Source organism: Lepisosteus platostomus, chromosome 10, assembly GCF_059453375.1.
Source record: "Lepisosteus platostomus isolate fLepPlt1 chromosome 10, fLepPlt1.hap1, whole genome shotgun sequence".
Lineage (NCBI taxonomy): Eukaryota > Metazoa > Chordata > Actinopteri > Semionotiformes > Lepisosteidae > Lepisosteus > Lepisosteus platostomus.
Window position 1 is genome coordinate 25605505 of NC_142620.1, and position 27489 is coordinate 25632993.

Genomic DNA, 27489 nt, shown 5'->3' on the forward strand with positions numbered 1-27489 from the left:
TTTTACTTCAGCTGCTCACATCACAGTAAGAGTTCTTGTTAGTATTTACTGGTGCACACAACTCATTCTGTCATACACCCTTGTCAGAGTATCAGCACTGACTTGTCTGTCATGGAACATATGAATGCTTGATACTTTTCTTTTCCACTCACCTCTCAAGCTTATCTAATATCATTACAGTGGGACAGTAAGACTGGTCCAAAGATTTTCAAAGACCTTTTTTGAATGAGAGCTTAAGAGAAGTAAAATGGGATAGGGTGGATATAGTATTAAAACAGTGGAAGATAGATGGCAAGTTTTAATTTACAATACAGAAAAAATATCCAAAAGGTAAGTAAATCAAAAGCTATAAAACAATAACCAAAATGGTTCAACAAATCAATTAGGAAAAATATAAGTGAAAAGGCACTTTATAAAATGATTGAAAAACATCTTGATCCAGTTTTAAAACGTACACTGCCTTGCAAATGCGTTTATTATTAACAATATTACAAAGGTCAAGAAAGAAATGAAATGGGGATTGAAATAAGTTCTTTCAGTACTACAAAGAGCAAAGGAACTGTCAAGCATGACAGCATGAAAATATATATGAGAAGAAGTGTCTATATAATGAAAGGAAAATGAGTGATGTATTAAAAGGAAATTTTCTCAGATTTAGTAAAACGTCCACAGAAAGGACAGAATTCTGTATTGGATAGTACCAGTATAGAAGAGAGAAAAATGTTTTTGGTACAAGAAACACTTAGGATTAATAAATCCTGATGTATTTTATCAATTGTACTTAAGTAACTGCTAGATGTTATTCAGAAGCAATTGACACAAACAAATGACACAATTGGCCAACTGTCTCATAAGGCAAGGGTAGTACCTAAGAGACTGGAGAATTGCTGAAGTATTGTTCTACAATACAACAGTCATGAACTGTGAAACACAAACCAGAGGATACAAGTGGAAAGTACAGATGCAGCCATTCAAAGTGCGCGGTACACACACGTACCGGAGGTAATTGGCTACGGCGTCGCGCATTGTGACGCACGATGACACGCGGTACCGCGGTACGTGATTGGTTGACCGACAGGGGCACTCGTGGTCCGTTGGTCTGTCGTAGAAAGATTTACAGTAAACGTCTTTACTGTGCCCGTTGTAGTATTGAATATTTATATGGAATTTTACCACTGAAGAGAAATCTTAGTACCTGAGCATAAAAAGAATAGGAGAATACTGCAACGCGTGTGAAGGCCATAAACGATATTAATTTTGGAACTTAAACATACAGTATATGGCTGGTCTCGGTACTTTAAAGAAAACATACACACCAGTATTCCATTTCTCCCTAAACATTTTAAGCATCGAAGTCTTTAACTAACGTGATACCGGAGTCAACAAGCATACTTTTAGAATTTGATTAAAAGGGAATATAATATGGAATCGCGTATCTAAAGAAATTAATAATGATATAATTATATTCATGTTGCAAAAAAACTGCAACGGACATAAAAACTCCCTTGCTTTTAACAGAGCGTTCCATAATTTCTAACTACGAAAATTATTTAAACTGCGACACTTATCATTCAACCAGAGCTCGAAATATCACAAGGATCCTCTAGAGCACAGCAAAGACTGTATTAAAAGAATCGCGTATCTAAAGAAGTTTCTAAGATATAATTATATTTGTGTACTGCGACAGGGCTGTGTAGGGCTGTTTCACCTCTCTCTTCATGTGACTCTATTCAAAAGCCATTTAGCAAAGAGGGGATGAGAAGAGTGACAAACTTGTATACAGTACAGTACTTTAGATCTTTTTTTCTGAACCGGGGAAAAACTGATCATGTTTCTCTATAACAATAATAAAAAACATTGCCACACCCGGACTGTTAAACCAACGCATTAGCACGTCAAAGCCCATTGAGGAGCCGGGCGCAATAACTGTTTTGTCCCTTGATTTACTGATCTGCATTAATTGCGAAATGCTGTGGTGTTACTTTTAAAAAGACGGTCAATGAAAAAAAGAATGTGGACCAGGGCAATACTTTGAGTTTACACTTACAGCTTGTCCAAGATCATTCATTATTAATACTATTAGTAATATCTTTGTTAAAGACTTTGATGGTGACAGCTCAAACATGAGAGGTTGAACTTAATTAGCTCCACCTTGCGGAAATTCCGGATACTATTATTTTGCTTGCGGTATTATAGGAGAATTTACGGTAACTAGCGGTATTTACCGGTAACTCGCGGTAGACTGCGTACAGCGCACCGGAAAATAATGCGGTATCGCCCGCGCATTTTGAATGGCTGTATTTGGAAGCGCATTTAAAACTGAGAAGAGGTGGTACTTCTTGTCCCAAAAGGTTATGGTAGTATGGAAAGTACCGTAGCCATGTTGATGAAGCCAGTGATTTCTTTGATAGACTCTGTTTACTTTCAAGAATGGCTGTAAGAGATATTTGTATTAATAAATTTCTAACTACCAAATGGGCTAGATGGGCTTAATGGCCTCATCTCATTTGTAATATTTATTTCCTGGGGTTCTTCTATGAGAATTGCTGATATAGTGCCCATTCTTAAAAAGAAAACCTTATAGAAAACCTTATAGACCAATAAGTCTGTCTTCTGTTACATGTCAATTAAAATGCAAATGAAATTCATATTTTTTATAAAACTCCATGACTGAGCAAACAGATGGCAGATTGTGGTCAATTTAGACAAATGCAGTGATTTTCTTGCATGTAGTAAAAAATAAAATATGCATACGAATGGGAAATGCTGAGCTAGAAGAGGCTACATATAAAAATACTTTGGTAATTGTTGACAGGTCATTTTCATCTTATAGACAAATAAAAAGCAAATAAAAAGGCAAACAACATTCTGGGCTATACTGCATAGCTGAAAGTGTAAAATTTAAACTAAGTGATATGTTAAAATTGTCTAACACACTATTAGGCCTCATACAGAATATTGTGGAAGATGTTGGTCATTATAGAAAGACTTTTCTGCTCTGGATTCAGTCCAGAGCAGAGCAATTAAATCCATTTCAGGGCTTAAGGGAAGACTGGCAGGCTGAAGGGTATTGAACCTTTCAAAGTTCTATGATAACTATGATACAAGTGTTCAAAATGAACTGTGAAACAAACCAGAAACAAGCACAAATATGGGCACAAGCAAAAAATATGGTTTATGGTTTCATTCAAGAAACATGTGTAGGAGATCTTTGACTCAATTAACTTATAATTACCAAAATGGGCTATATGGACCAAATGGCCACCTCTCATTTGTAATATTTAATATTTGTAAAATGTATTTTCTTAAGCTCTTGAGGTTGCCAAATGATAAGTTGTAACAAATTCAGGGAATTTTGGTTCTACTGTGCTATTGACTTGTCACAATTGATAGTGTGGTGCTGTCAGCTTCTAAACTAAACTAAGATAAATTTTCTTTGAGACATCTACCACTTTTTGTGTAGAGACGTGCTTCTTGTTCTCTAAGTGCATAACCATATCATCTTGCATAATAGTATCTTTGTTTTCTTTGTTGTGTTATCTAAAGAATCCAAAAGTGATGTTAGCCACATAAAGAAGAAAATTGTAAGGTATTATACAACAAATGCCTTACAACAAAGTGGTGTTGAAGTGAAGTGCCGTTAATTATATTTCTATTTTAAATCTATAATTGATCAGAAAAAAAATGGCATTTCATTTTCAGACAAAATTAATTATTCTTATAATGCTAACAAATAACAGAAAACTATAGATCTGATCAAGTGATCAAGCAGGGGATGTGGAGCTCATGTGCTTTATGTCCTCTATGGTGTATTATTTTAACAGTAGATGAGCTGTGGGAAGAACATAAGATTGAGTGGTCTAACATAGGCAGTGATGTGTACACTAACAACAGGGATTTCTATTGAGAAAAGTCTTAAATATATTGTTAGCAAATAAAACACCCTTTGTTGTGTTTTATTTTCTAAAAAGTAAGTGTTATTTCATGTTTGTTGCTTATGTTGGTTTAATCTTTTCTTAGTTGGATTTAAGTAAGATTTTGAAGCTGTCTTTTTGATTACTTAAGACACAGCTTGACGCTGGTAGTGTATTTTTTCTTAACCATTCAGCTTCAGTAGATACATTATTCTTTATTGCCACACAATAAAAGTTGGTGGAATTTGCTTTTGGTACAGAAAAGAACACAGATGAGACATACATACAACATATACAGTACAAATATAAATAGGACAGAAGACAACCAAGAATCGTCACATACATATGTAAAAAACTTTCCATGTAGCAGAATATTTATACAATGGAATTCAGATTTCATCATGAATTCTTAGTTCGTATGGCAGTGGGAAAGAGGCTGAGGTTGAAGCGGGCAGTCCTTGAGAGGAAGGATTTGAAACGTTTTCCAGAAGGGAGAAGCTGAATAAGATTATGAGCTGGATGAGAGGGGTCTGAGATGATTTTCTTGGCATGATTGGAGATACGGCTTGAATAGAGAGATGAAATGGAAGCCAACAATTTTTGCAGCTTTGGACACAATCCTTTCCAGTTTCCCTTTTGAGTAGTTATCCAAGTTCCCATACCAGACAGGAGGTTGTCAGAACACTTTGGATTATGGCTCTGTAAAAGTGAAGGAGGAGTTGTCAGTTCACTCTGTGTTTTTTGAGTTGCCTAAGAAAAAAACATCCTCTGCTGTGCTTTCTTAACTGTGTGGTCAGTGTTGGTGCTCCATTTAAGATCACTGTTTTTAGAGGAGTTTGTTGTCTCTATTGGAAGATGATTAATTAAGATTGGAAGTTTTGTGTTCTGGATGCATCGGAAGTCAATGATGATTTCCCTGGTTTTAGAAGCATTGACTAGGAGGTCATTGTCCAAACACCTGGCTGTTCACAAGTCAATTTAATTGCTTGATCCATGGGACATGAGTCGGGTAAAATGTTTTTTTTTTAATTGTTAGATGTTAATTGACCCAAGTTATGTACTGGAATGGGAGCTATCTAAACAAAAACAGATAGTATATTACATTGATGGACTAGTAGGTGTCAGACTGGAGAGACACTGTGCTGTAGGATGCTGCAGATAATACATTAAATCTAGGCTCTTAATTTACTTGGTGCAGCTGTTTCTTACTTCTCTGACCCATCCTATATGTAAAGCAACTTGAGATCCTTTTAGATCAAAATCACTATATAAATCCAACGTATATGATTATTATTTGTAGTAATAAAAGTAGTATTAAAGGCCATTCCTTGCAAAGTCCAGATGAATCAGCTCCCACTATAAGTGCACATACCTGTTACGTCCTAGTGTAGTCCATGTGTGTTTGTTTTGATGGTAGCTTCCACACTTCCTGACTTTGGTTGTTCTTCCTCCTCATTGGTTCATTAATTCATCCAGCTTGCCGTATTACGTCATTCGTAATCAGCTTCTCGACCAATCAGAACTCAACTTCTTCAGTATTTAACTTGGAGGTTTTCAGAATGAAGGGGCCTTTCGCTTGACTTAGGTTCTGCTCGGCTCAGCTTTGGTTTAGTTTTGCATGCTTTCATTTTGCTTTGGCTTCACTTATCTTCAGTTTTGTTAGTTTCGCTTCGTGTGTGTGTTTTTGTATAGCTTCGGCTTTGTAGGTTTGTGTTTGTCTCCTCGTACTTTTGTTTATTTGTATTATCCTTTATTTCACCCAACCTTGCCCAAACGTGTTATATCAACCTCTTTGCTCTTTTGTACCCTATTCCTTGTCTACACTTGTTTTCCCTTATTTGTATTCCTAGTTCACTTTTGTATTTGTGTGAACTTTTGTGTTAAGGGTTAGTATAGGGTTAGGGTTAGGTACATTGTGCACACTTAGTTGGTCTTTGTATTAGAAACACTAGTTTAGGACGTGCCTTTTGTCTTGTATGGTTTTGGGTAGTCAGTGAAGGTTAAGCTATGGAGTTAGAAGACTCTGGAGACCAAGTGTTTCAGGTTTGTGTTTTGATACTTAGGCCAGCTTCCCCTCACTTTATTAGCCAGCTCCATTTTGTTTGTTATTTTCTTTCCTTTGGCACCGCTCAAGTTCCTTTTCCCTGTGTGTTATTTTGTCCTTTTTACGTACCAGTCTCTTATTCACTTTTTTAAAATAAATATGTCTTATTTTAGCATTTCCATTTGTTGTATCAGAAATGAGTACACTGTTGTTTACTTTCATTCATCACTACCACATTTAATCTCTTTACTATGCATGTTTTAATCCACTTAATATTGAATTTTAATATGTAATTTTATAACTAAAGGGACATTTTAGTAGCTGAGCATTGAAGGTCATAAACAATATTAATTTAGTAACATAAATATATTATGTAAACTATATACAGCTGGTTTTGGTAGTTTAAATAAAAAATACACACCAGTATTCCACTTTCTTCATAAAAATTTTAAGTATCAAAGTCTTTCATTTGGTTACATACTGTGGTTACTTTGGAAACGTTTTTACGTGCTCCTCCTGACTATATTAAGTTTATATACTTTATAAAAATGTATAATGTTTTAACTTTTTCTATGAATATTTGCTCTCGTTATTGCACTAAAAAATGCATACTTTTTAGAATTTTATTAAAAGGAAAAATAATATGGAATCGCGTATCTAAAGAAATTAATAATTATATAATTATATTCATATAGCTCAAATTATCACAGTAGTACACTTTCTTTGTAAACATCTGCATCAGTTTAACTCATTCTCCCCTGATTATGTGAAAACATTTTGCCTGCCTGTTGCAGCTACAGCTTAAGTTGTCAAGTTGTGTGTTGGTATAATGGGTTAGGTGTGTGCCTTGCATGCTGGAGGTAGGGGGTTTGAACCCAGCTGTCGCCACGAGTTTTCTTTGAACAAATAAACATTTCTTTGAAAAACTAAAATAGTAAATATTATCGACACTATATTGAATTTGTTGGTATTTCTAAATACCACAACACATTCAAAGTTAAGTGAGTAAAGAGATTAACATTTTCCATGAATACTTGTGCTCGTTATCGCAGTAAAAGAAACGCATACTTTTAGAATTTAATTAATAGGGAATATAATATGGAATTGCGTATCTCTTCTTCTTCACATTTTCCCACTTATGTGGGGTCTGCTTTTTTGCACCGATTTTTCCACTTCGTACGGTCTGCGGCGTCTCGGCAGGTGACTTTTGCGAGGCGCATGTCGTCTTTCAGCCGATCCAGCCAGCGCGTAAATGGTTGTCCACGGGGCCGGCAGCCTTCCACATTCAATTCGAGGGCGGTCTTTGCCATTGATGTGTCATTGCTGCGGAGCACGTGTCCATACCAGCTTTTAAAGTCACCCAATGTTTGAGTTAGGCAGGAACTCATCATTGTATCTTATTTTTTATTTCATTTTTAAAAATAAATATAAGGTAACCAGCAATCAAATTAATTGATCCGATCACAGAATTACGCACTATCGCTACGTCTGTGAAACATCTGATCATCTACTGTAAAGCTTACATGCTAACCAATGAAATCTCTATGGCATAGAAAACCACTAATCATTTGGGTTATACACTGCATTGTTTTAAGCAGAGCTAACCTATTGTTTTCACTAAGATGTACACTCACTTGCTCAGTTTCACCTATGGTTTCCTCATTTTTTATATCACAACCTTGTTGCAATACACTAGCACTTTGTTACAGAAAAGGCCAAAAGAATGCTCCACATTTAGACAAAAATACCACAAATCAGGTTGTATTGTTCAACTGAAGGTTGGATGAGCTGTATAATGGGCTCTAACATTGAAGAAATCACCTGACCTGAATTTGGCTTCTCATACTTGTTTTACCGCTTGATACTATTGGTTGGATTTCTTAAGATTTTAGTAATTTATTTTTAGTGTTATTATTGGTGTCATTATAATGTTTTTGATTCTCTCTGTGATTCTATGGGCCATCTCTCGCCACGCTTTCCTGTCTTGGACTTTCTCTTTCAGCTGTTCAATGCCTAAGCCAGTGTCCGTTTTGATGGCGTCGAGCCACCACGTTCTTTGGCAGCCTCGTCTTCTTGTTCCACTGACCATTCCAAGCATTCCAAGCATCATTGCTTTCTCCAGTGAATCTGATCGCATCATGAGACCAAAATAAGTGAGCCGGAATCTGGTGTCTTTCCCAACAAGCGAAATTTCTGGCGTGATGTGCTCCAGAGCCTCTTTATTGGTGACCCTTGCTGTCCATGGTATCCGCAACAGTCTTCTCCAGCACCATAGCTCGAAAGCATCCATCCTCTTTTGGTCAGCTTTTTTCAGGGTCCAGCTTTCACACCCATACATTGATATAGGGAACACAATAGCATGGACCATTTTGCATTTGGTTGTGAGGCTGATTTCTTTGCTCTTCCAGATTTGGTGCATGCTCAGCATCGCACTACAGCCTAACGCAATTCGTCGCCTGATTTCAGGGCCGCAGTCTCCAGTTTGGTCGATCATGGATGCCAGGAAGCAGAAAACCTTGACGCATTCAATCTCTTCACTATTGATGGTTATTTTGACTGCTCCATTTCCAGCTGTTGTCATGATCTTCGTCTTTTTGATGTTGAGGTGTAGACCAATCTTTTCACTTTCCTTTTTGATTCTTAATATGAGGTATTTCAGGCCATCTTCCATTTCCGCCAGTAATGTTGTATCATCAGCATAGCGGAGATTATTAATATTTCTGCCTCCAATCTTGACACCGATTTCCGATTCTTCCAGATCTAATTTCCTCATGATCATTTATACGTAAAGATTGAAAAGAAAAGGGGACAGAATACAGCCTTGTCGCACAACTTTCTCGATTTTGAACCATTCAGTGTCTCCATGTTGTGTTCAAACAGTTGCTTCTTGGTCTTTATAAAAGGATCTTATCAGCTGGATCAAGTGTGCTGGCCCTCCCAGTTCTTGCAGGGCCTTCCATAGCTTATTGTGTTCGATGCAGTCGAATGCCTTACTGTAGTCGATGAAGCAAATGTAGATGTTTTTCTGATGTTCATGACATTTCTCCATAATCCACCGCAGATTTGTGATATGGTCACGAGTACCACGACCTCGTTTGAACCCTGCTTGCGAGTCAGGTAGTTCTGCTTCAATGACTAGGCGCAGACACTGCTGTATGATCTTCAGAAGGACTTTGCTCGCATGAGGAATCAGGGCTATTGTACGATAGTTGCAACAGTTCCTTGCGTCACCTTTCTTAGGCAGCGGGATGAATAATGATCTCTTCCAATCCTTTGGCCACCTGCTGGTTTCCCAGATCTTCTGGCAGATTGCTTTGATAGCCACTGGTGGAACAGGCCTCAACATTTCTGCTGGGATGCAGTCAATACCAGGTGCCTTGTTGTTTGGTAACTGCTTCAGCGCCCATACGACTTCCTCATCCAGGATAGCTGGCTCCATTTCCACTGGGTCGTCGTGGGGTTGCTCAGGGTCGCTAGTGCTTGCATACAACTCTTCCGTGTATTCTCACCATTTGCTTCTGATGCATTGCTGGCCAGTCAGGACCTTCCCGTTCTTGTCTTTGATTGCTCCTTTGCGGGCAGTGAAAGAAGTTTGAATTTTCTTGACCTGCGCAAAGAGATTTCTGGTGTGACCTTGCTGATCCCAGTATGCTTCTTTGTCCTTCCTTGCTGCTCTTTGAAATTCCACATTTAGCCTCCTAGCCTCGTCTCGGTCCCCAGCAGCTTTGGCTGCTCTTCTTTGATTGGCGATTTTGATGGTTTCTGCCGACAGCCACTTGCTCCTTTTCTCTAGCTTCTTGTATGGTATGTGTTCCTGCGCTGTTTTGATAATCGTGGATTGGAATTCCTGCCACAATTCGTCCGGCTGTTTGTCTTCATTGCCAAGCAGTTCGAATCTGTTCTTCACTGCGACTGCGTATGAAACAGGTACCTTGGAGAAATCAAAACGCTTTGATGGAGCATTCTTTTTGATGTTGCAGAATTTTACCTTGATGGTGGCTACAAGCAGTTCATTGTCAGAACCGCAGCCAGCACCAGGGAAAGTTTTGATGGCGAGGACTGAACTTCTCCAGCGTTGACTGCAAAGAATGTAATCTATCTGATTGCAATGCTGTCCATTGGGGGCTGTCCAGGTGTACAGACGGTGTTTCGGTTGCATGAACCACGTATTTGAGACCCTGAGATGGTTTTCATGACATAATTGGACCAAACGATCACCAGATTCGTTCCTTTCACCCAATCCACACCGGTCTATGATGTTCGCCTCTTCCTGACTGTCGACCTTCGCGTTGAAATCGCCCATGATATAAATGATATCCTTTTTGGGCACTTGTTGCAGTGCTTCCTCGATTTTGGCATAAAATTGTTTGCTTTCATCTTCTGGAGCATCTGTTGTTGGAGCATAGACTTGTAAAACCGTGACATTTAGCGGTTTTCCATGGATACGGATGGCCATTATGTGGTCTCTGATGGTGGTGTAGCTCTTGACTGCATGGGCTATGTTATTCTGTGCTATGAGACGCCACTACGTTTCTTCTAAGTTCTTGATGCCCAGAATAATACACTGAAAAATCGTCCAATTTGAAGTGGCCGTTATCTTTCCAGTGTAATTCACTAATTCCAAGCAAATCTATGTTGAGTCTGATCGTTTCTCGCTTGATGATGTCCAGTTTCCCTTGACTCATTCCACGGACGTTCCATGTTGAGATCTTGTGCGTTTTCGTGCAGCGCAGATTCTTTCTTTCATCGCAGGCAGCATCAGCATCTGGGCTTCTCGAAGGATTTCCATCATTTGTGTAATAAAATCCCGGATTACTCGCAAATGATCCTTGCTCTTCCCCAGTCGCTTTTTGGATACCTGCTGGCCTGGGGGGCCTACCATTGGGTACCATATTTGAAACGTGAGAGATTTTCCATGAATTTACATGGCGATGTTTTTCTAGGTTAGGTTGCCAGGTCTTTCCCCAACCCTCCCTATTTGTCCGGGCTGGGGACCGGCATGCAGGAGTAACCCTGCATGGCTGGGTTGGTGTCATTATAATCTTTGATAAATTACTGTATATATTTTTCTGTTATATTAGGATTCAATATGAATCTGTAAAAAGTATTTAAATCATGTAAAAAATTAAATTCAAATTATATGTTATTTATAATATATGATATTATATATTATTTTAGTATCCTGATGGAATATTGTTTTACAAATATACAGTAGTGTATATACCGATCTATGATCATGACTTGGGCTAACACGTCATGCCAATGGGAGGGGTCAATAAAAAAGCCAAACAGCGTGTTTGTGTATAATATGAAAAATAGAAGCAGCTTTAATCACAGTAGTTAATGATGAACCAGATATCTCAAAAGACCACACTTGATCAAACTACAAGACAATTTGCTAATTTAATGTTGACTTTATTTATCACCATTGGCCTCATGGAAAATAGTAATCTTCAGCCATGAGGGATAGTCAGTGAAAAAGTTTAAACAAGGAAGAAAATAGTTCATAAAAATATTTTTATCACCTCTGAAACACCATCAATCATTTCAGTATTACTTTGAAAACCTCTGGTCATTATTATCTGTTATTTATGAATATCTGGAAATTGTATTCTAGATAGTGTATAAGATCAATCACAAACCCAAAGTGAAGTACTGATGACTTTCAAAATATGACTTTAGAATGATATATATAAACCAAGAATTAGTAATAAACAGCCCTGATGCATTTTAACTTACTAATTTGCCTAATAATCACTTATAATCATATCACGACTGCACCTACCGTAATAAAAAAGATCAATACAGATGCAGCCATTCAAAGTGAGCGGCAAAGACACGTACCGGAGGTAATTGGCTACGGCCTCGCGCATCGTGACGCGCATTGATGCAAAATACAGCGGCACGTGATTGGTTGACCGACAGGGGCACTCGTAGTGTGTTGGTCGGTCGTAGAAAGATTTAAATGTCTTTACTGTGCCCGTTTTAGTATTGAATATTTATATGGAATTTTACCACTGAAGGGAAATCTTAGTAGCTGAGCATAAAAAGAATAGGAGCATACTGTAACGCGTGTGAAGGCCATAAACGATATTAATTTTGGAACATAAACAAACAGTATATGGCTGATCTCGGTACTTTAAAGAAAAAATACACACCAGTATTCCATTTCTCCCTAAACATTTTAAGCATCGAAGTCTTTAACTAACGTGATACCGGAGTCAACAAGCATACTTTTAAAATTTGATTAAAAGGGAATATAATATGGAATCGCGTATCTAAAGAAATTTATAACGATATAATTATATTCATGTACCGCAACACAAGCCGGAATGTAGGAGTTATCAAAATGTGCAGAAGCATCATTTAGTTAACAGCATCGCATGGTTGACATCGCATGCTAGACGGAAGAGCCCAAATGAAATTATAAAGTAAGTTCTGTGATTATAGAATGGATTTATCATGTGAATCTGTTACAATCGCAGCCAAAAACAGACAAAGCAGTCAGCTTTTCAACAGTTACATGTTAATGTCCAGTCTTGGAGGAGACTATTCAAATACTGTATCTTCTGAGCTCTTGGTACAACAAAAGAGTTCTTGATTTCATATGCAGGAATGCTAGTTTCAGGACAAGGCATTTTGTCCTGGACCTTTTATATTGTCTCTTTTCAGAGTCATGGTGTTAAGGCAACAAAGTCAAGCATATTGATTTGTGAGATGTGATTGTAAGTGGTTCAGTTTTCAAATACATGTAATAAATATATAATGATTGTTGCCTTCTACTAGCTTAATACCTAGTCCTACAGCATCAATGTGAGCACTTAAAAAAACTACTGACTTTGAAGAGTTTAATTCACATATATCACAACGCTCATCAAAGTAACGAGAGGCTAATAACAAAAACCTCAATCTATCCATGCACAAGAATGTTTTGTAAACTTAATATAAATGAAATATTTTAGATTGGCATTAACATGATAGGATGCATAATGAGAGAGAGACTGCAAACACAAACCTTAGCCCATTATTTTATTGCTAGTAGATTCTCATCCAGCCATTTCCTGAGAGAAGCTAGGGTGGTAGTTTCCACATAATGGCTGCATGACTTGTTTAAAACTTCTTCAATGCTTGGTGTAAAGAAATGCCTCATTAATTGGTTTTAACTCCACTTTTCCTTAATTTTCTTTTTCATGTTTCATTCTTCATTTTCAAGAATTCTATTGGGTTGACTTTAATCATTTTAACTCTGAGGGCTTTGATTACTTTGGAGTCAAGTATTTTTTACACAAGACTAAAAAGATTATTTTGTGGCCTCTATTTAGATTGTGTAACACATCCCTTCAAGCCTAGGAGTGTATCTGGTTATTATATTCTGGACAAACTAGCAATTCATTTTTTGTAAAGTGGTGATCAAAATCACACACTTTTCTACTGTAAATCAAATACACCACAAAATTCAATTACTCTTTTTTAATAACTATGATCTAAAATTGTTGTATGCTTTAATACTAAATAAAAAGAATACAAAAAAGCAGAACACATACTTTTCAAACAAACATATGTAAAAAGTAACTATATAATGATTTCTTTGCTCTTTTTCCAGATGTACATTTAGGAGGGATTTGGTTCATTTAATGCTGAAGTAACACCCCAAAATAATTTAAATGTAACATTTTTTATACATTGCTGGTCGTGTTTGTCTCAAATGTGCAAATTATCTGATTTACTGAAACTCATTTTGGTCAGTTGATGTGGTCTTTAGAGGGTCCTGCATAAAACCCCATTAAAAATTGCAGATGTCAGATTTCTACAACTATAACAAATATAATTGATAGTTGCTCTGTTTCAAGACTCCCTACTTCAGAAATTGCAACTCCTCAGAATAACATGATTATAGCCATATCAGTTGAGTTAGCATTGAATGGTTCAGTGATTTAGAGAATTATATTTTATTTACAGTGCACTTTTCACTAATTTCTGGAGGGGGCAAACGTATCTCGGTGCAGTGGAGTCTCGTAATTAAATGTTTGTCCGAAAAAGATTTATTGATCCCTTTATTGAGACCTTATTAGCATGCCAAAGCTTTTTGTGGCAATGAACTGTTCAGCTGCTGCTGGGTTTGTGTTATTTGGTAAAAACCAAATATGTCATTGTTTTCACAAATGCCTTAGCGTATTTCCTTGAAATACACCACTTTAAATGAGAAAATGATTTTCCTGAATTCACAGTTAATGAGATATTGATCGGGCCATGACGACTTGCTATGAACTGCAGAATTAAAAGGATATGAGCCTTCATTAGAATTACTAAACTCCAAAGGAGTATGTGGAAAATGTTGTGCCCATAGTGATAAACCAGATAAGTATATTTATATGGTTGAACTCTATTGATGTTAAACTGTCCTGTACATTTTATCTGTGAAGAAGCACAGGTATTTTGGAGGAGCAGACCTTATACTGTGTAATGGGTGTAGAATACCTATTTTACAGTATGAGCCATCATTATACTGCAGCCTTTACTAACCTGTCTACCTTGTCAGTAGAGTATTAACTGCAGTTGTTTTTTAAACATTCTCAAAGGGGATCACCACTTTTATAAACCCTGGATCACCAAACATCCATGTACTGTATGTTTTACTCTTTCCCCTGTTTCTTTCTCATTCTATTTTGTCAGCAACAAAGAAGTCTAGATTTTTTGCTTGTAACCTTAAAGCAGAAAGAGAAGTAGTAGTCATGGTATTTTTCTGTCATGCAATGCACAGATCACCGGTGTGGTCCAGAGTTCTATGTGAATTTAACTTTACCCTCAGCTCTCTTTTTTAAGGACAGCATTAGAACCACAACTCATGCCCAGGTTTCCCATGATAAAAAAAGAGAATTGGTAAGAAATTATTTAGACATAAAAAATTTTATACAGAGAGATTGATTTTGATGTTATTCGTGGTCGTGGTCTGCTTTTAGATTTTAGAGCTCACATCCTCATTTTGAACTTTTCCTTAGCTCCTGGCAAATGAAATGGTTAACAGTGTGATACAACATGGTACCAACTATATACTTGTAAGTTAGAATATGAAAGCATTAAAACATATAAGGGATGTGATGTAGATTCTCCACCTAAAGAAATGAGGTTTTCTCTGTGTGGCTCAACTGCAAAATTTTCTGCCGTACAGCCCTTTTTAAAGTTCTTTAAGAGCTTGCAGAGCGACCCAGATGTATGAAAGACCTTGACGACTGTGGCTTTCCTATTCTGTCCTTGTGCTACCTTTTTTCTTTCTTTTCCTTTTCCTTTTGTTTATCTCTTTCACATCTCTGTTTTTCTTTTTTCTACTCCTTTAATCCTGTTTTATATTATTGTAGGATTTACAAAGTTTGTTTAGGTACCAAGCCTGTTATACCATGATGATTGTTCACATTTGTTCATTACTGGTCTTGAAAAAATAATAAATAAATTGAACATAGAGAACATAGAGAGATGAAAGTTGAGGCACATGTACTGGGAATTTTGCCAATAGGAAAAAGTGTGAAGTTCCTAGGACATTTAGAGTCCATCTGTTCACCTTTACAAGGTTCAAACAGTGCTATTAATTTAGAAGAAATATCTGTCTGATCCAGATGACCTCATGTAACTACTTAAGACCACCTCAGGAATCATTTTCAGACAGCAACTGTTTTTTGAGATATTTGGGTGTTGTGGAAGGCTTGTTGACTTGCAATGAGTTACCTACAGTATACCCACGGAAGACACCCCGATATTATTAAGTTGTGACTCAGTCTCACCTAGTGGAACATATACAGTGTATATGTTAATGTGGACATCAACCCCTGGATGGTGGAAATGATTAGTCTTTTTTGTAAGATAGAACAGAGCTTTGTGTAGAGGAACAATATTACTTTGGTGACAATGGTGTAATGGTGTGGTTCATTTGAGAGCTTGTCATTCATCATAATTTTATTGTACTGATTGTATTTTGAGACCCGTGGTTCTTTAATATTAGCTTCAATGTAATATCTCTAAATATCAAAATGCTTGTGCTCATATTGGAAGGGTCACTCACAACTTCTGTTCAGCATAAGGTCACTTATCTACTAAATTTAATAAAAGAGGGAATTTCAAGACAAATGAATACTACCTAAAGAATTCTAGATAATCAGACCACTTGTAAATTTGTAAATTGTTTTTTTAAAAGATGCAAAGATGTAAAGAAAATATTATTTGTGAAACAATCCAAAAAACAAAAATAACAAATGGGTTGGAAGGGGCTACTTCTGAAAAACACAGTTTAGGTTGACACATAACTTCTAAACAATGTGAGCAAGCTATAAAATAGGCAAATAATAGGAGCCAGTTTTGAATTAAAAGTGTAAAATTTAAATCTAGGGTTGTTAAGTTAAAATTGTACAATGCACTAGTAAGATCTCGTTTAGAATACTGTGTAAAGTTTTGGTCAGTATTGTAGCGGCAATGCTTGTTAATAAGACAGAATTAAGTGTTGCTGTGCTTTCCCAAATGAGGCCCCATCTCCCTCTTCATCTCTGTGGTGCAGCCACAGAGAAGCTATTCATGCAGGCTGATTTAAAGATGATTTATTTTGATAAGGGACAGCTCCCAAATGGGGATGCACTTAGCTAAGCCTGGTTATCATGATCAGTGGTCATCCATTGGTGCCTATCTGTCTAGGGAGTGCCAGATGGACATCTGGACTGCATTCCTAGGTGTCAGGAGTAAGTGACTCATATCTCACCTTGATAAACCAATCAGGGACTGGTAGGGCCGAGTAACCCATGTGGAATTCTGATGCCCAGAAACTTTCAGCCAATGAATGAGCTGAAGTTCCTCCAGTTGAAAACAGGCAACACAGAGAGCCTGTAGGACTATTTCGGACAATTCTAAAGGGAATTAAAAGGAGAATTCCAGGGCAGGACGGCCCAGGAGCAGAAGGCTCCCAAGGGCAGGACATTCTCGCAGCGCGCCTCCTGAGCATCCTGAGACTCAGCCAGGACCACCACGGAACAGCCAGGGTGTCCGAGTGCCAGAACTTTCCTTTGTTCTAAGAGTCTAGAGCGGAGGTTGCCAGAGAGTAACCAGAGGATCCACCCGAGGTTAGCATCAGCAGCAAGCCTCGTGAACAGGTTGGAACTGTGGACAGCTGAATCACTATTCAGAACTAGCTCTTCGTCAGGAACGAACCGGTCCTCTTCCTCACTTGCTGGGACCCACAGTCATCTTTTCTCCTGTGCACAAACTTAGCTAGTTAAAGCCAACACTAACTAGCCGGTGAGTGAGCATCTGCAGTGCACCGTCACAAGCCGCACAGCACAGCCTGGCACCGAGCCAGAGAGCACGGATTGGACAGCTTAGAAGCCTGCAACTGCTTCTTTGTGCTCACAGGAGATCTGAATCCCCAGAGATTGGATGAGTATTCAACTTCACTGCATTACTGCTCGAGAATTCAATTGTTATCCCAACCAGTTGATATCAATTTAATTCCTAAGAGTTATGTACTTGTTTTGAGTATCTAATGTAGAAGTTATAACCAAGTTCATTTACGAAACGGTCTAAATGAATGATATACTGAACGTATGTCCTCTTGATATATGTAACTCTTCATAACTGAATACAGATGCAGCCATTCAAAATGCGCGGGCGATACCGCATTATTTTCCGGTACGCTGTACGCAGTCTACCGCAAGTTACCGGTAAATACCGCAAGTTACCAGTAAATACCGCGAGTTACCGTAAATTCTCCTATAATACGACAAGCAAAATAATAGTATCCGGAATTTCCGCAAGGTGGAGCTAATAAAGCTCAACCTCTCATGTTTGATCTGTCGCCATCAAAGTCTTTAACGAAGATATTACTAATAGTATTAATAATGAATGACCTTGGACAAGCTGTAAGTGTAAACTCAAAGTATTGCCCTGGTCCACATTCTTTTTTTCATTGACCGTCTTTGTAAAAGTAACACCACAGCATTTCCCAATCACGCATTTGTTTCCAATCATGCAAAGTACAGTAATTTTTGAGAATCGATTCACCATGCCTTTCACATGCTCATAAAAGAGATTGATTTAGGAACATAAACATATTACCGTATGAAAACTGTACTGTATACAGTATTTATATGTATATTTAATGTCTTAACTGTGCCCGTTTAAGTATTGAATATTCATATGGAATTTTACCACTGAAGGGAAATCTTAGTAGCTGAGCATAAAAAGAATAGGAGCATACTGCAACGCGTGTGAAGGCCATAAACGATATTAATTTTGGAACATAAACATACAGTATATGGCTGATCTAGGTACTTTAAAGAAAACATACACGAAACATGGTTTCATTATGACCAGAATCGGTCTTGAGATATTTTTAACTTGATTTACAGTATTTGAGAGGTATGTCTTAACACCGATACTACGTAAATACTGCTCACGTATATGTTTCTAGGTTTATATTATGCATTTCATACGGTCAAATTACTTTTGAGCAACTAATAAGAAGTGTGAAACGGTATGCCCAGGGCGTTTTAGTTTCGTTTTGTGCTGGGACTCTGCTTTAACAATGTCGCCGTGGATTGATTAGAGATATCAAGTACATACAAGTCATTTTTTAAATGTTGTAGTTCGTCTTGTAAAAATGTTACGAGTACATCATCTATCAACAATTACACAGGTTTTGTTTCCATATTGCGGATTTTGGTTACGTAATATTATTTTCTAAATTTCATGTTGTGAATATATGATTTGGGCAAACAGAGCCGCAAAAAAGTACATTATGGGTTGTTGTTTTTTTTTGCAGTTTTATCTAGAACAAGCGATGCTTAAACCTTTGTCTGATTCTTGTGATACTATCCACACGACAGTTACAGTACCTAGGAGTTGACTTCAGTGATGTCACTGATGGGATGTTTCTAAAAATCCATCCTCTGTAAAACGTCTTCTCTAGTTGTCCTGCATATGTATTCGCTAATGAAGCTGTGTGTTCTGAGCCTGGATCTCTACATTTCTGTATGAACCAGCTTAGAGGGCTAAAGACAGCTTGTGTTTAAATTGAGTGTAAGGTAATTTATGCTTCTAAAGTCATGGTCAGCATTTATTATTGTACTGTGCTGTAAACTTGTTCTGTGCCTAGTCACATTATTTTATAGCGTTTTTATAGCGTTATCAAATCTGGTGGCGCTGTGTGTTAGTTTCCTGACTCCCATGTCACATGGTCTGTGATTGAATCCCATGGAACTATGACTTTATTTTTTAACAAACATTTCTTTGACAAAATGAAACGTTTCCCTTGGTCAGAGATTAAATAAAACCTCACTCGCACCAAACAAATTTATATTTCTAAATATCACAACATGATCGAATTTAAGTCTTTTTAATAACAATGAATGGAGGAAAACTGAAACAAGTTGATGACTTTAAATACCTTGGATCAAAACTGGTAAAGGGAGGAGAAACACTGGAGGCAGTAAAACAAAGAGTGAAAGCTGGATGGAACAAGTGGAGAGAAATAACTGGAATAATCTGTGACAGGAAAATTCCAAGAAAGTTAAAGTGCAAAATGTACAAGACTGTGATTAGACCTGTATTACTATATGGAGCTGAATGCTTGGCAGTTGGAAAGAGGGAAGAGAACTTGATGAGAAGAACTGAAATGAGGATGTTGAGATGGATTCTGCAGATTTCAATGAAGGATAAGATCAGAAATGAAGAAATCCGTAGACGATGTAGGGTGGTGGATGTGGTTGAGAAGATGCGAGAAGCGAGGTTACGGTGGTATGGACATATCATGAGGAGGGACGTTGAGGAAGTAACAAAGAGGGTAATGGAATTTGAGGTGGAAGGTAACAGAGGAAGAGGCAGGCCTAGAAAGAGATGGATAGATTGTGTGAGAAAAGATATGGAGGTATGTGAAGTGAGTGAGGAAGATGTGCTCGACAGAGACAAATGGAGAAGAGCAACCAAAGCAGCTGACCCCAGGACAGTCTGGGACTAAGGCTGTGAAAAAGAAGAAGAAGAAGAAGAAGAAGAATAGTCACCTATGCGTTACAAAATAAACATTTATATTGATTTGAATCGCGTTTTGATTTAATCGTAAACGCGTGTTTAAATATATGTGTTTAAAGGCGATATACTGTATAAAAGCGCTGATTCTAATGGAGTGTGTTCCGCCGGGGATTCAAAAAATTTATTTTTTTTAATCGCGTATCTAAGGAAAATTGCAGTATAACTTTGTTCATGCACAAACAGTGGCATGTTACATTATAATTTGGGTGTCTCCTCTTGCCAGAAAGCTCTTAATTGCATTTTGAGTGCGGTTTTTGACTTTTTCTAAATTGCAACCCATAAATAAAGCTGATACAGTTTAGACTTACTGTATTCTAAACTGTATTACAACAGCACATTGGACAATGCAACGTAAATTGCAAAAATGCACTTGGAATCTGTCCAAGCCCTCCTACGAAAATTATTTAAACTGCGGCACTGATCATTCATCTCTAAATAAACTTTATTTTATATAGCGTTTTAAGCGAATAGGTAATTAGATTGCTCATAAACCTAATCGCTTTTTCTACATAAACACAGCGTGATTGCTCTCTGAAAATGCTTTTCCTTTATAATTAGGCTCAGATTTCAACTATAGATCATATTATTACAAACTTTCTTTGAAAAATGTATTTTATGTAAACCATGTATGCTATTAATTCATTTAGGGCTAAAATACGTTCATTATCTTCCAATCGAGTCGAGTTGACATTGGAAGCTTGCCACTCCTGGACTGTTACACCAACGCATTAGCATGTTAAAGCGATTTCATTGAGGAGCCCAGCTACCAGTTTACACTGTACTTCGTACTTTGAAAATACCTGTGAAGCTGGTTTAATTCGTCACAGCCAGCACTCCGGCAGAGAGGGGGTTGTACTCGTAAAGTAGAAGCAGGCGAGATTTCCAGCGAAAGACACCTCCCCCCCCCAAAAAAAAAACCCAGTAAGTACAGTACTAGTTAAGAAAGGCGAGGCTCCTCAATGAAATCGCTTTAACATGCTAATACGTTGGTGTAACAGTCCGGGCGTGGCAAGCTTCTAATTTCAACCCGACCACGGCGAAAGGAACCCTTCTTTCATTTGAAGACAATGAACATACTTTAGCCCTGAATGAATTAATAGCAAACATCGTTTACATAAAAGCCCTTTTAGCCTTTGTCACTAATGAAAGAAAGGTCACTAGCTTTTGTCACTAATGAAACCACTAAATAAAGACATAAATATAAAAATCTTAAGATTTTTAAAATACATGACTTTGCTAAAATTTATTTGAAAATAAAAACGATTACAAACGCCAGGGGAGAGAGAGAACAGGGGAGGGATGTTGGTTTTGCATAAGGGGCGGGGCTATGGAAATGAGGTCTGTTTGGGAATGTGGAGTTACATGTTCTGGCTGTTTGTGAATTATCGTTGTTGAGTATGGAGTGTTGAGGTATTTGTGTAATGCTTTATGTTGAAAATTGAGGTGGATTTTGTTTATGATAAAGAGGATAAACTGGGATGGGAGGAGGGTTTGGTTTTGCATAAGGGGCGGGATTATGATAATTGGAGGAATTTGTGAGAGTATAATGGTTTGATATATTTGATTTTGTATTGTGGTGGTTATCTATGTTTTTGGTTGGTATTATGTTTATATGGTTGTTTTTGTTGGTTGGTTGTTATTATGGTTATTAATAATACGATCTATAGTTGAAATCTGAGCCTAAATAAAAAGAAAAAGCAAGTGATTAGGTTTATGAGCAATCTAATTACTTATTCGTTTAAAACGCTATATAAAATAAAGTTTATTATTAATTTGCTGGACAGAGTGGTGAACATTATTATGCATAAGACAAAGATAACGATCCTGATCAGTTTAGAAATCTGTGTACGCTGTAAGGTTTTTACTTCTTAAACTTTTAAAATACACGTTTCGAATAGAAAGAAATCCTCTTCCTGGTACAGTCGCATGAAGAGAGAGGCGAAACAGCCCTACACAGCCCTGTCGCAGTACACGAATATAATCATATCGTTATTAAATTCTTTAGATACGCGATTCCATATTATATTAGCAGAAAAGCTTAAAACTACCACTTTTTCACACGCTATTTCACGTTAGTTAAATTTAATTTATTTATATATTATATATTTATATCTCTGACCAAGGGAAACGTCTCATTTTTTCAAAGAAATGTTTGTTTGTTGATTGTTATCAAAAATGACTTAGAATCGATCATGTTGTGATATTTTGAAATATAAAAGTCAATTGATTGTCCATAATATCGCTATTCTATTTTTTCGAAGAAATGTTTGTTAAAAGAAAAGTCCAGCACCAGCTGGATTTGAACACACAACCCGTGAGTTGGTAGTCGGGCACGTAGACCAGTAGGCTACAAGGGAAGTTGCATGAAGAGGGAGGCGAAACAGCCCTACACAGCCCTGTCGCAGTACACGAATATAATCATATCGTTATTAAATTCTTTAGATACGCGATTCCATATTATATTCCCTATTAATCAAATTCTAAAAGTATGCTTGTTGACTCCGGTATCTCTTTAGTAAAAGACTTCGATGCTTAAAATGTTTAGGGAGAAATGGAATACTGGTGTGTATTTTTTACTTTAAAGTACCAAGACCAGCCATATACTGTATGTTTAAGTTCCAAAATTAATGTCGTTTATGCCCTTCACACGCGTTGCAGTATGCTCCTATTCTTTTTATGCTCAGGCACTAAGATTTCCCTTCAGTGGTAAAATTCCATATAAATATTAAATACTTCAACGGGCACAGTAAAGACGTTTACTGTAAATCTTTCTACGACAGACCAACCACGAGTGCCCCTGTAGGTCAACCAATCACTATCCCTATCCATAAAAATGCACCCTAAACAGAAAAGACATTTCCAACTGAGGTATCTTTTACCCAAGAAACCCAAATTCCCTTAAAACACAGAATAGTATGCTCTCTCTAGCAAGGTTCAAATTCTTAGCTCCAGTCAGGTTTGGTTTGGATGATCATGAAGTAGGGGTTCTCACCTGGTGCAAGCTTCAAGTCTTAACTCCTCTCTTTTCTCCCTCTTCCCTGCTTCTTGTTCTTTTTCCTATACTCTTTATGTGATCTTATATTGTGTGTTTCTGTACTGCCCCTTGACAGCCATTAACCCACAACTTACCTAGATATACTAAGGCAAACTTGACAATTCTTTTTGCCAAAGGGACCCCCCCCCCCTCCAGACCTCAGTAAACATCCTCTCTGCTTTGAAACAAGAAGTGTTTACTCCTCCAAGTGTCACAAACTTTATCTAAAAGAGCCACTCCTCAATCACCTAAAGCTGTACAAATATTAAAAAATAGATATTGCTGTTCTGGAATCAGTCCAGAGAAGACACACCAGATATATTATGGGAATTAAGGAAATTTCCTATATTGACAGTCTGAAGCAATTTTTCTGAATACTCAGACATTAAGAAAGTTAACAAAGTAGACTTCCCCAAAATAAACAATGAAACACAAAAACACTCATGGAAACTATGTAGAAGTGGTTTTGAGAACCAAAGGTTCTTCTGTACCAAAAGGGTTATTGGAATATGGAACATATGAATTGGCTTTAGTGAAGGAACGGCTATGTAGTCCTTAGACCAATTAGCCAATGAGTACAAAACAGGCTGTGACATATAAAAATAAAAAACAGCACTACAGCTGTGGACATTTCACACATCTGTAGAAAGCTTCACAGTTGAATCATTCTTGTTGTATTTGTAGGTTATGTTTTTATGATATATAATGTTTCCAGAGGGATGGTTTGTTCTGCTGTTTTATCTGTAAAAATATCCTATATCATGATCAACCAATATCATGGTGGGTGTTTTTTTAGTATAAATTTTCCTTCAGTTTTCCAAAGTTTTTTCACTCCTGTCACAGTGAATACTAGGCATAACCTCCTTTCTTATCTGATGTTAACACAGTTTTATTATGACAGGGGTTGCTTTATTTGCACTCTAACTTGAAAGATCACAGCTGTTTTATTGATTAAGCTTTTATAGTTAATTATGTTTTCTCTGTCTTTCTGATTATTTAATTCATTTTCCAGGAGACCCTGGTAGACTGGTGTGATGAAAAAGAGCTGAACCTCATCTTAACGACCGGGGGAACTGGATTTGCCCCGCGTGATGTGACTCCTGAGGTACAACTTTTTCTTTGGTGTCCATTTAAGGCCTGTTACTAAAAGGGTGAGCACTGATATTCACTCCTGGTCCTGGATAGTGATTGGTAGCAAACAATTGCTAACAATAACTGTTAACAATTTAGAGTTTTACTTGGCAAAGAAGACAAAACGACAAATACAACAAATACTTCATAACTTAAAAGTTTACACTGTACAGAAAAATGTGAAAAAGAAAAGATCATCTGTTTGGTATAGACCCCTTGTTATGTATTAAGGCTGTTCTTTGAAACATTCTCTATCTTTATCTTTCAATTGCTCCCACCAGTGGTACATAATAAGGTGGTCGGACACCTGATTTGTGGTTGATAGTTCCACCTAGGCTTTACTTATATTTTAGCTATAAAAATATTTCTGGTTATGTCCAACATGTTTTGTAAAAAACATGCAGCTGAAATATGTAACAATTTTAAAGTTTGCCTTTAAACTGGAAGGTGTAGTTAGGTGTCATTATCCAATGATGTGACCTTTTTGGCATATTCAAGATGTGACTTCATGTGAGTTTTATTTTTATTGTGACCTAAAGAATAATTTCCATTCGCATCTGGCTTTTGCAACTTGCAAACACTTAAATCTTGAACTGTGGTAAAAAAATGGATGTAATTAGTGCTTAATTCTGATCCTAACTAACTGTTCTAGCTTTGTATAAAAGTTCTGAATTTTACAGAATAAAAATTGCATTTAGCATTTTTATAATTATATTTAGCAACAGCTTCTAACTAAAAAAGATTGCAGTGATCACAATAAAACGTTTTGAAAATTTGTAGAAAACCAGGGATTTGTAGTCACCCAGACGATATTTGAATATTATTTAGTTCAATATCCCTTAACACTTTTGAAATTATTGTTGTGGAGTAAAATTAAATTATTTCTAAATTTGTAAATGTACAGTGGGTGTAAAAAGTAATGACCCCCCCCCCCCTTGGTCCTCTACCACATTTTGCTGGCTTACAACCTTAACTTGCAACAATCGAGAAAAACATGTTTTTTTGCATGATTAACACAACATACTCAACATTTTGATGAGGCATAATAATTTTTATTGTAAAAGAAAATTTGTTGAAAAATGGAAAACTGAAAAATCTAGCTTGGAGAAGTATTCACCCCCTTAAGACCCTAAAGCGTTTAATTTTTAGTTGCTCCAATTACAGCCTCAAGTCTTTTGTGGGATTTTCACATATTGTACAGTAGGTCATCAGTCTTCCTTGCAATATTGCTCCGGCTGTTGCAGGTTGTTGGTGAAGTGGTGATGTACCGCAATCTTCAGTTCTTGACATAGATTAATTTGAGATTTAAATCTGGGTTTTGACTGGGCCACTCAGGACCTCCGCCTTCTTCTTTTTAAGCCACTCAAGCGCTGCTTTGGCTTTGTGTTTGAGGTCATTATCCCGTTGAAATATGAATCGTCATCCCAGCTTTTGCAGACTGTTCCAGGTTTTGCTCCAGGATCTACCTATATTTTGCTCCATCCACTTTGCCTTCTATTTTGACAAGGCTACCAGTCTCTGGAGATGAAAAGCAACCCCTCAATATTACTCTGCCACTGCCATGCTTTAATGTGGGGGATAGCATTTTGTGAAAGTGCTTTTCTTTCACCAAACAACATTTGGCATTAAGGCCAAATAACTCAATTTTTTTCTCATCAGACCATATAGTTTCGGAAGCTCCTACATGCCTTTTTGTATATTTAAGACAGGACCTCATGTCAGCTTTTTTCAAATGTTGCTTCCTTCTCTCCATTCCATCATGCAGGCCAGATTTGTGGAGTACTGGAACTATTTTTAAATCACTCACAGTTTCTTCCATCTCAATTATGAGACTTTGTCTTTGAGGGTTGTTTTCAGCCTCCTGACTGCTTCTCTGACCATTGTTCTTCTTGCCTGGCTGCTGAGTTTTAGAGGCCAACCTAGTCGTTGATAATTCTGAGTAATTTATCTGTCCTCCACTTCCTGGTAGATTGAACAGTGCTCAGTGGGATACCCAGAGCCTTTGAAATCTTTTTATTATATCCTTTACTTCTCTTGTGTCAGTATGCACTCTATTCATTAGTTGTTGCAGAAACTCCTTTGTCTTCATATTACTTTGTGTGCAATGTCCAAAAGTGGGAACATGCATAGACAAGTGTATTTAACCTTGCAAAATCAAGTGTGGTCAACCACTTTAATTGCACATGGGTGAATTCCAGTCAAAATATTTTGCAAATTCCGAATGCTACTGGTTAAGGAGAGCTTATTTAGGGCAATAATGGTAAAGGGGTGAAACCTTTTACTACTAAGTTTTTGGGGGTTTTATTTTTAGCTATTTTTTAGCCCCAGACTGTTAAACACATTGATATTGTAGAGGATGTTGTATAGATCAAAAGAAAAAAAATACAGATGCAACCATTCAAAATGCATGGTAAAACCCTGTAGTGCACAAAATTATCTGCAGTTTACCATGTTATACTGCAGTATGTGATTGGCTGGCCAAAATGACCAATAGGCGGCACTCGTGGTGCATTGGTAGTTAGTGAAACGATTGCTTCATTTAATCTCTTTACTGTGCATGTTCCCCCTTCCCCCCATGGACTGACTGATGAAGCAATTTGAAGTGTTAACTATCCGGCCATTGCAAGCCACTGCAACAGCCACAAATAAATAAAAAACTTTTTTTTCTCCTGATGGTAACTGTAACAAATTGTCACGTTTCATATCCTTGCGAAATAATCAGGACATTTTCATCCAATCAAAGATTGATGTGTTTTTTATTTTGAAAGCATGATCTTGACATACAGGTGTGAAGTAGAGTTAACAGCTTCAGATTTAAAAGGTTATTAATAATATCTTCCGTGTCTCATTTACATTGGAATGTTCTTACAAGTGTAAAAAGAGGCGATACACAATGTGTCTCTTCTATAACTCTTCAGTTTACAGAGAAATTCCACCAGAGCCACACAACATTGTCCAATAATACTCTTCTTGTGTCTAATTTCTAGTTTAGCAGGATTTGCGCAATTGTTAAATGGGGATGACATTACGCACATATACAGATGCAGCCATTCAAAATGCACGGTACAAACCCACGGTACGGTAAACTACCCACAAGCCACCGCAGGGCACCACGGTAAGTGATTGGCTGGCCAAAATGACCGACAGGGGCACTCGTGGTGCATTGGTTGGTAGTGAAAAGATTTAATCATTTAATCTCTTTATTGTGCACATTTTAATCCGCTTAGTATTGAATATTTATATGGAATTTTACCACTAAAGGGAAATTTTAGTAGCTGAGCATAAAAAGAAGAGGAGCATAACGC

General features: G+C 37.2%; 1 protein-coding gene across 11 annotated transcripts in view; it reads left to right on the top strand.

Annotated features, from left to right (window-relative positions):
- LOC148653629 (gephyrin) overlaps positions 1 to 27489 on the top strand; it is a 502682-nt gene that overhangs the window by 255327 nt on the left and 219866 nt on the right. For all 11 annotated transcript variants that reach the window (XM_088648883.1, XM_088648886.1, XM_088648885.1 and 8 more), the window contains exon 4: positions 24066 to 24158. In XM_088648883.1, the coding sequence (XP_088505009.1) occupies positions 24066 to 24158 (93 nt within the window). The remainder of the gene's footprint in view (positions 1 to 24065; positions 24159 to 27489) is intronic.